The following is an 11,514-nucleotide window of genomic DNA, read 5'->3' on the forward strand; positions in this document are numbered from 1 at the left end:
ATATATATATATATATATATACACACATACACTACGGTATTATAGAGATTGTCTAACGTGTATATAGTATAATGTGGCAGATATATATATATATATATATATATATATGTGTGTGTAACCTGTAGTGTGTAGAGCAGTAGACGGTGTATGTACATCTATATATCTCTCCTTTGTGTACGCGCGCGCGCGTATGTGTGTGTCCCGAATGTGAACATGTGAGGCTGGTTGGGGAGGCGCGGGAGGGGGAGCGAGTGAGCCTATGGTGGCAGCGTGTGAATATCGGTGTTAAAGAACTGACTTACTGAACAGGATGGAGGAGGAGGAGAAGGAGGGGCGGAGGTGACGGAACACTGTGTATATACATATATATATATGTATACGCGCGCGCGAGTGTATATGCATCCATACATATACATACATATATATATATATATGTATATATATATATGGCACACACACGCGCTATGACTAATTCAGGAGTTCCAGACGAAAGGGAGAGGTTGTTGTTTGCCGATGCCATCGTCGCACTTTCCACTCATTGGTAGCAGTCTGATAGTTTGGCCAACTGCTAGAAATGGTAGTACAGCAGAGAATTTCTTTCTTTTTTTTTATTATTTTCCAAAACCCAAACCCGACTTCATTAAGGGATTTAAGCACCGCCACAACCACCACCACCACCGCCATTACAACACATTTACAACTCAATGCACGCACACAAACACAAGATCTTTCTCTGATTCCGAACTAAGTGCATTAGGTAAGATAAGACACCGTTCCATCTTTCCATCGTTCTTTCTTTCTTGTGTGTGCGTGAAGCTAACTACAAGTTGCCGGTTGTTACATACGTGCATGTATGTGTGTGTGTGCATCTGCTTTACTCCGTCCGTGTGTGTATACACCTACACTTACAAGGAGCCAATCTTTTAAGGGGGACACTGCCATAATCAGAATGAAATAATGAATCTTTTATTGATTCCATTAAAACACGAACCTATTTTCCGACGACGACGGCATTAATATAAGTGTTACTATTATTTTTTTTTATTAGCCACAGGGGTCTATTTACATACTACAAATGTAACCAACAGAGAAGGAACCAGAAAATATGTAAAGATATATATTGAGACAGAAGGTGAGATAGATAGATAGATAGATAGATAGATACATAGATAGATAGATAGATAGATAGATAATGTGCAATGGAACCTCGGTTTACGAACGCCTCTCAACACGAACGAATCGGTTTACGAACAATTTTTCGAATATTAAACGTCTTGTGTAACGAACGCTTTTCTCGAGCAACGAATACGCAAACCGGCAACAAGCTGGGAGTATCGATAGGAGAACGTCAGTCGCTGTCTGGCGTTCGCTCAGTGCATATCCCTGTTCGAATTCGCTGTGCCTTTGTCTTGATTTTCTCATGGGGGAAAAATAGTTTCGGTTTACGAACATTTTGAGTGACGAAGGTCATTCAGGAACGAATAAAATTTGCAAACCGAGGTTCCACTGTAAATTATGTATACATACACACACGTATATAAAAATGGATGTATATATACACACATAAATACAATATACATGAAACACACACATACACACGTTCGTATGTGTATGTGTGTAATTTTCATTATGGACAACTAAATAAATTTCAGAGTTCCTGTGTCGGGTGAGGACTCCTAAATGTATGAGACACCCTCTACCTTACTTGCCTTCAATTTGAGCTCATTTAAAAAACATTTTCTTGAGGTTCCCCCCCCCCCAGGCTCAGACCTCTTCCCATTACCACACAACCGTAGCGGCGGCTGGCTCTGTTCTGTCCTCATCGCGGTCCTGGCTTGGGTGACACAAAGGGTCAAGTGGTTCCTTTCGTTCTTGACGAACCATTTTCCCTCCTGTCTTTCTTGTTTCAGACCAAAAGGTCTTCATATGATTTGTGCTCCCATGAATGCAATATCAGTTGGTCCTTTCCCTGCAACAATACAATAGGAAATATCTCCCAAGGTAGTTTCGTGGTCTTCACAGGTCATCCTGACCTGAATTTTCTGCCAGATTGAACCACTGAGGCCAAAAGTCCACATCAACACCAATAACTCTGTTCATGGCCCTTACTGTTTTTCCTGCCAATGTTACGACAACACCCCGTCATGTATCAGTCAATGATCCCTTCAATAATTCTTTTCTAGTCTAAGCACAAGGCCCAAAGTTTTGGGGTGGGGGGGGGGCCCAGTTGATTAAATCGACCCCAGTACGCAACTGATACTTAATTTATCGACCCCGAAAGGATGAAAGGCAAAGTCGACCTCTGTGGAGTTTGAACTCAGAGCGTAAAGACAGACGAAATACCGCTAAGCATTTCGCCCGGCGTGCTAACGTTTCTGCCATCTCGCCGCCTTCCCATCAAAAATTCTTGGAAGACACATGGAAACTTCTGTTTATGAAAAACAGAGGAATGTTATTTTTCTCTTTGCTCTTTCCAAAGTTATTCACTCGAGCAAAGAGGTACTCTCTTTTGTAACGTACCTCTTCTACATTTTTTTTTCTCGGGAACTGACTCGTGTCTAGCAACTCTTTTTATTCCCAAATACTTGCAAATGGTCAGTTGTTGCTGCCGATGTAGTTTTTTTCGTTTTTTTTTTTTCACATACACACATTTTAGATATATGATGTGCATACGTCGATATGCTTCCATTTGTGTGTGAGGATGTGCATATATATATATATAGAGAGAGAGAGATATTTGGTTTTTATCCTTCACCATCTATGTTCCTTGTACTCAACTTTGGCTTTTCTCTGCAATGTCTCTATCGGAGCCATCAGAAGCCATTTACTGCTTCTTCTGTTCCCCGATCATTTCTGTCCTTCATGAGCCCAGTGCCAGCCAGGTGGGACATTGTGGATCCAGCCACAAACCCACGTTATCTCACCTCAACGAGAAGCACTACACATCACCATTCACCTACTTCACACTAATCCCCTACGCCCTTCATACTGCAGGCCCTTCTTTTCATGCTCCCTCCCACTCTATACTGACTGCCCTGCTATGGCAGCAGTCAACTCGGTAACCAGGGTTTATATTTTGCATTTATTTCACCAGCTGGTTTTTAACGCCAGACCCTGCCTTGTCTATATTTTACAAACATTTTAGTTGATTATATTAAAGTAAACTCCTTTCATTGTAATTTTTATATATTTTAAGGGATATTAAGCTTTTCTCTACTAACAGTATAGATAATCTCAAGACATCGAAGTCCGTTTTTTTTTCTTTTCAACTCATTGTATTACACAAAGAGTTGTTGGTAGCAATACAAATAACTCCTTACATTTCAGGGATTGCAAGCTACATATTTATTATTATTATTATTATTAATACGGAAATTTTAAGTATTTGAGAAAAAAAAAACCTTACTATCATTTTGAGTTTTCAATGAAACAAATAAGAGCCGACCTACAAACGAAGCCATCAGCTGCTTTAGATGCCAAAATATGGAAATTGTCGAAGTGTAGGACAATGGTTTTGCTATGGAATGGTGAAACTATTATTTCGTTTTTTGAAAAAGCAACGATATATATATATATATATAATACACATAGATAGATAGATGGATGGATAAATAACTATTTATAGAGAAATTCTGTGTTACTTTTAATGAAGTTGATCCAGCAACCCTTGGCTACACACACGACATCCCATGGTTCCTAATATTTAAAATATAGAAATCTATTCTCGAGCACGTCCCCCTCCTCACACTCATACAATAATAAACCTGTACCCACGTCCATAAAAAATGGATGCCCAAGAATAAATAGTCTGTTCTACAAACGGGAGTCTTTTAATTGAATGGACTAACAACTCCAAGAAGAACAATGAGTCTATAAGCAGAGTTAAGGAAAGATTTGAGGAGAGGAATATATAAAAAGAAAGAAAAAGAAAGGGTGGTGATATCATTGAAAAGGTTGGCCAGATCAACGATTGGAATGGTGATAAAGTCTACTTAAAAAACTATCAAAAATATGAGGGACAGTGTGCTGTGTTGTTTGTGAGAGAACAGGCAGAATGGAATAGGATGGAGGGGAGATTTAGTTGGGGTTAGCGTTGAGATGTGTGAATATGTTGGAGGTTAGGAAGAAATATGGAAGATAGCAAAAAGATAAAGGGAAGAAGAAACAGTGGGGCTTCTATGTGTGTAAGAGAGAGAGGGAGAGAGAGAGAGAGAATATGTACGTACATAGAATACAGGGATTCTTTTTATAGTTCATATATATATATATATATATATATATATATATATATATATATATATATAAATGGAGATGTCTATCTATTTATATATGGCGAGAGAGAGGCAGACAGGTACATAAGACAGATAGATAGATAGATAGATACATAGATAGATAGATTAGATAGATAGATAAGATAGACAGACAGATAGATAGATAGATAGATACAGACAGACAGATAGATATACAGACGGACAGACAGACAGATAGATAGACAGATAGATAGATAGGCAGATAGACAGCCAAATAGATAGATAGAGAGAGAGAGGCAGATAGATACTTTACATGATATAAATATATTGGTACTGGAGATTCCCTCCATTATTCAGTTCAGGTAAACACTTATCCTAAGCCTCATCTAATTTTTAAGATTTTACAGTAAAACCATTCCTTAAACCAATTATGATGTACCTTAGGAGATTCGCCCGTGTCTACGCATCACCAACACACACACACACACACATACAGACATGCGTGTGTGTGTGTGTGTGTGTGGCGGTGTAGGGATGGCTCACCAGTGGTGCGTGTAGTAGTTTCCACCATGTCTACGATGTTAACCAACAAGAAACCTAGCGAGATGATCATAAAAATAGATACATCACACTTCTGCCCTTATCTATAAATAAGATATATTTCTCTCTGATCAAACATCCGTCCTCGTACTTCTCCCTCCCTCTTTCAACACACACACACACACACACACACACACACACACACACATATATATATATATATACATTTGCGGTGTGTGTATTTGTATATATATATAAGTACATGAGTGTATGTGTGTATATATGTGTATATATATAAACACACATGCACATAGAATCTACACTTCTTTGTATTTAGTCCTTTTAAAACTTGATGCTAGATGTTCAAAAGCAGTAATTATCTTTTGAGAACTCTGTATAAAGGTGTGCAAGAATATGCACACACACACACACACACGCATAAGTATGAGTGAAAATGTGTGCGCGCATACACACACACACGCAATTATTATACACAAATTTATTACATACATGCTTGTGTGTATGCGTGTAAGTATATATGTACAGACATACATGAGCGAGTATTCCTTAGTGTGTTCATGTATATCGTATACAAGTGCGTATATAATGTGAATATATGTGTGTGCGTGTGTGTGTGTATGTGAGAGCGAGAGATTAAAAGTAATGGAAAAGCATAGAACCACAAGTGTGTATCACATACATAGGTGCTTGTTGAAATGTTATCTGCGTTTGTGTTTGCATTTTGGAAGTTGGATTCAACGCCAGACGATTGAGTTTTGAGGGCGCGCAAAATGCCCATCGCCTCAGACGTGTCCTAGGCCACCACGAAACTTAAAGCAAATGTAGAGCTGAGTAAAACAATTATCAAACTCCAAACAAATGTGTACGGTGGTACTTTCTTTCGTTTGTTCACTTACGAGTGTGTGTGTGTATACACACATAAAACTGAATAAGTTGCGATCAACAAGGAGTAGAAAGGAACATTTAATTGTAATCACTACAATTGTTTCCACGCAACGTAATTCTCCCTATACGTTATTATATATATATATCCTGGAACATCTTCTACGGTGTAGGAAAATAAGTGTGCTGCTGGCTTGGACGCCAGTCTTTCGTCAAATGCCGGTTGACTTCTCCAGTATCCCAGGTAACTTCACAACTCTACCTGATTCATAAACTGAGAACAGTTTCCACAGAAATATTAACTTGAACCATCAACTGATCTGTTTTTACAGAAGGTATATATATATACACGTCTTAAAAGTAACGTCTATGCAATTATGTGTATATATATGTATGGACACACAAATATATGAATACTGACATATAAACGCATAAATACATACGTGTATACATGTGTGTATATATATATATATACATACATATATGTATAGATATACAGAACAAACATACACTTTAGATTATACACACACACATGTATACATATACATGTATGTACATATATGAATATTTATATTACCCTAGATATATATACACACACGCATAAAATAAATAAATAAAATACAGGTATATATATATATATATACATATATATATATATATATACATAGTCATCAGTAGGTACAGCTTGGTATCATGCACCAAATTTTTACGGATTATTTTAGATACTCATGCTGTTGTCGCAAGCAGATATAGACAACCTTTCTACTCTCTCACTCCAGAGCCGGCGGAGCATCCAGGATCTAACAGCTGGAAATAGGGGAGGGAGGGGAGGGAGAGAATGCTGCACAGTCACCAAGCTGGTACTCATTACAGCTGACTAGGCTGGAGCAACACGGAAAGAAGAGACACGATGTGTAACCCAGAACAAAAACTGGTCCCGCAATCATACGACCCGACCACGGTAAAGCACTTGGTTCCGCTAACCTAAGTCTCTATACATATATAACAAACATAGACGCGCGCGCGCATACAGTATAGGTTTGATAGAACATACAAGAGAAATATAACACATTACATGAGTGCATGTATGTATATATGTATGTATATATATATATATATATATATATATATATGCACACGTATATATATGTGTGTGTGTGTACAGTCACTCACGTATGTATGCGTGTGTGTGTGTGTGTGTGTGTGTGTGTATATATATATATATATATATATATATAATACAAATAATGGTAGAGACGGACTATATGTAATCTGAACCTTCCCCCCCCCCTTATTAATTAATTTTTTTTACGGAATCCCACGTTTTAGGCTATGGAGATTCCGATTCTGAAAAAAAATTGTTTGAAAAATTTCAATCACCCCCCCCCCCCCCACCAAGCAGGCTATTTACATGCTAGAAATAACAGCCAAATCTCACAAAACTAGTGTTAGGGTTTGAGTTAGGGTTAGGTTTACCCTGTGGATCTATATAAAAACCAGGGGGGGGGGGGGGAACGAAATTTTGAAATTGAGATCTTTGAAAATTTTTTTTCAGAATCGGAATCTCCATAGCCTAAAACGTGGGATTCTGTAAAAAAAATTTTTTTAAATAAGGGGGGAAAGATTCAGATTACATATAGTCCATCTGGACCCGAATAATAAATGAGTATATGCATATATACGTGCATGTATACACAGACACATAAATAGATATGTAGATAGGTATATATTTCGAAGGAGAGATAGGCAAATAGTGTGTATATCGGAAGAAAACCAAGTAAATCAAAATTAATAGGGATTTACGGATAGTCTACTCTCCACACACACACACACACAGTCATAGATTAAATACAGTGTATGTTTGTCACAGTATATATGCGATAGATAGATAGATAGTGAAGAAGTGCGTGTGACAGAGTATGCTAGATAAACAGAAAGATAGAAATAGATTGACAGATATGAAGTAGAACCGACAAATAAGATATAGAGAGACAGACAGAAAGAGAGATAGGCTGTACGGAAGAGTGGAAACGATACATAAAAATCTTTACCTGTGATTCATTTAGACGGTGTAAAGAAAAAAAGATTGTTTTCTCATTGAAACACAATGGAGCATTATAATGGTTTAATTGGAGAGTATAGGGTATAGTTTAGCTGTAGTCATTCTGAGTTGTTACAATAAATACACATGGGTTTGTGGTCGAGCCTGTTTAGACAACAAGGCAACCGACTCAAGAAGAATATAATAAACACATTAGAATACGTACCCAGGATCGGTGAATCGGGTACATGACTTCGATTAAATGTGATTTCGTGGAAACTCTGCCTACAGCTGTTGGTTTGTGATCTACTCGGAGTGCGACAATATCCATGGCTTATAAGAACGGCTATAATGATCCAACAGAGCGGCTTTAGCCGGTCTGGTAAGACAGGACAGGGAGAACGGGCCGCCATCTTGTGGTGGAGCTGTTGCTGGTGGTGGAAGAGGAGGAGGGGGGAATCGAGCTGCTGCTGCTGCTGCTGCTACTGTTCTTGTTGCTGCCGTTGCCTCTCCTCCACATCAACAACAACAATTACTACTACAACAACTATTGCTGGTAAGGCAGGCAACAACTATTACCACCACCAGGAGCTCGGTTCTACTGGTCTAAGGTTGAGAGAGGATGAGTAGGAGTAGGAGAGATAGAGAGAGAGTAAAAGGAGAGACAGCGACAGAGAGAGAGAAAGAAGTTATAGCGAGAGCGAACGATTGAGAGAAAGGGGGAGATGGGGGAAGAGAAGACAAGAGTTATATATGTGTGTGTGTGTATATACGTGTGCATATGTATGTGCACGTACGTTTCTATATGTGTATATAATATATATATATATATATATATATATATGGGAAGTGCACGAGCGCTTACTTATATAAACACCTATATGAGTGTGTGTGTGTGTGTGGAGTAAAGTTAAAAAATGGGGGGAGACACGGGAAGAACACGCAATGTTATTATTGTTAGTGCAGTTGTTATTGTTGTGATCACTATTACTCTTTCTCCCTCACCGTTTTTACTCTCTCTATATTTATCTTTCTAAACGAAGGGGAGACGGAAGCTATCACCCTTGTTCTCCTCCTCCTACTCTATCACATTGTTTCGCTCCTTTCCCTCTCTCTCTTTCCTACACGTTTTCCCTCTCTAACATTGCCATATCACATTCAAGGGAGCATCTCACCCTTCTCCTCCTATAGTCTTACCTTACTGCTCTTCCTCCTACTCTCTCGCCTTGTTCCCAAGTCTTCTTCCACCTTCTCCTTTACTCACTCTCACTTCACCCTTTGCACCCTCCTCTCTCACAAACATATATATATTTATATATAGACACGCACGCAAACACACAAACATACACACACACGCACACGTCCTCTTCCTTCTACCTTTATCGTTTTACACTATTATCTTCGCCTCCCCTTCAATTCCTCCCCTAATCTACTCCCCCTCTCCTCACTCCCCAAATATCGCGCTGGCAACACAACGTCTTAATAGACTCCAGTGCGACCCTTACACCTTTTTAACACACGTATGCATGCACGTAAATAAACACACGCATATATATATATATATTAATACATATGCGCACGCATGCATACACATATCTATACACATACACGCACACAGGCGCGAACATATAATCATATCTGTATGTATGTGTGTGTGAGTGTGAGTGTGTGTATGTGCATGTATGTATATATGTACGGTGAATACATACATACATACATACACACATACACATATATACAGACATACGTACACACACACACATATATATATACACATACACATATATACAGACATACGTACACACATATATATGTATATGTATATACATACATACACACACACATATATACAGACATACGTACACACATATCTATGTATATGTATATATATATACATATATACATACACACATACACATATATACAGACATACATACATACATGTAGATAGACATGCATATATACACACAAACACTCATACACATACATTCGCACACATGGGTACATACACACGCATACACACAGAACACTGAATTCGCCCCTCCCCCCGCCTCACAATCATCGTGGTGTTTAAATGACTGGTAATACAACGGCATACGCCTGAACGGGACACCAATTTATCACAGGATTTGACACCCATAACCACCCACCCCTCCCCCTCCCCGTCCCAATTGCCATTGGTAGTTATTTACATCTTGAATGCACTGGAAGAACATGAAGTGAAATGCATCGGTCGAGAACACAACGCATCACCTAGCCTGGGAATCGAAATCGCTATCTATCGCTCGTGAGAGCAACAGCCTAACGACAAGGCCGTGTCCCTTCACGAGAAAGTTGAATGTATGATTAAACTGATGCACAGACGGGCTTGTATAGCATATCATGCATATCCTACACACTCATACAAGTCTGTCCGTTCATTGAGCAATCCGAACACGAAACTTGAAGTAGCTCACGTATAACTTTTGTATTTATTAAATTATATATATATATATATATGTATATATATATATATATATATATATATCACTCGCCGGATGCATGTGTATACATGTGTGTGTGTGTACATACATACAGAGAGAGAGATGGGGGAGAGGGAAATGCATAGATACACACACACTCTCTCTCTCTCTCTCACACATACCTTGCTTCTTGTTGTGATTAATACGGCAAAACCGTTCAAGGAATTTTCAAATCTTCTCGTCCATGACACCCATTCAAAAACTCATCTACTTCCTTTACACGTGACCTCAAACACACAACTTCATACATCGGCTTTGTTTGGACGCCAGGAATGAGAGAGTCTCTCTAAATGACGTTGTTCTGCGAGGTCCATTCTTTGGGCAAGGTTTTCCAATATTCTCTCTTAAAATCAAAATCTTTCTACGTGTCTCGAAGGAGAATCCTGAAAGGCATCTTTTCTCTCCTCCCCGTGGACCTGCCTTGAGTTAACTTCCTCTAAAAATGGCTGTTTCATGCAAACGAGATGATTTGGAACTTTTGTCGTAAGGTGTATATGCTTAACATAAAGGAATAGGATTTGGAAAAATTCCTTAATGTGCTGATTTGTCATTTTATTCCCATAACTCTTCTGAGCGAAATCACATGAAAGCAGTGCAATTCTTTTTGGTTCTTATCGAATGTTGTCCTCGATTCTGGATCATGGAACAATGCTGGAATAAATACCATTTTTAATCCTAAAGACAAACACATTTACGCTCGCTGCTCCTACACGTTTCATCGTAATCTCTCAAACGCTAAATTGGATTTTGGCTTCTGTGTTGATGTTGCTTTCTATAGCAAATAAACTTGTCTAGTATTTAAACTTACCAACATAAAACATCTCCTGTTTTCAAAAATTTGCTCATTTACATAAATATGAAAGTCATTATATGTCACTCTCGGCTCACACTGAGACAGAAATCCCGACTTCGATCTGTTTGTTTGGAGTCCAAAGGTTTGACAGGCTGCTGCTGTAGGTGAAATCTCTATCAGCTACCAAAGCAGTAAACTCTAGTTTGTAAACAAATTAAAATTTTGTGACAGACTGAGAGTTATAAAGATTAGAGTGATCTCTTCTGGGTTAGATTTAAAGGTCAAGGTCACAGTGTGAGCAAGTGTCAAGGTCACAATGTAACAAAGTGTTAGTAAACTGAAGAGAAAGTTGATTAACGTGGTGGGGTTTAAGACAGAGCCTTGTTTCGACACCACTTAGGACCTTAAACAGCGTTGATTGGTCACCGTTATCAAAAACATAAGCCAATATTTCTCAGTTTCTCA

The 11,514-nt window shown here is 38.5% G+C and overlaps 1 protein-coding gene across 1 annotated transcript in view; it reads right to left on the minus strand.

Annotated features, from left to right (window-relative positions):
- The window catches only part of LOC106880263 (glypican-6), a 79,216-nt gene extending 71,043 nt beyond the window's left edge, over positions 1 to 8,173 (minus strand). Inside the window, exon 1 of the mRNA XM_014930130.3 lies at positions 7,961 to 8,173. Coding sequence (XP_014785616.2) covers positions 7,961 to 8,147 — 187 coding nt within the window. The 5' untranslated portion in view covers positions 8,148 to 8,173. The remainder of the gene's footprint in view (positions 1 to 7,960) is intronic.
- Between the last annotated feature and the right edge of the window lie 3,341 nt (positions 8,174 to 11,514).

The sequence above is a fragment of the Octopus bimaculoides genome, chromosome 19 (assembly GCF_046866305.1).
Source record: "Octopus bimaculoides isolate indiv1 chromosome 19, ASM4686630v1, whole genome shotgun sequence".
Taxonomy (NCBI): Eukaryota; Metazoa; Mollusca; class Cephalopoda; order Octopoda; family Octopodidae; genus Octopus; species Octopus bimaculoides.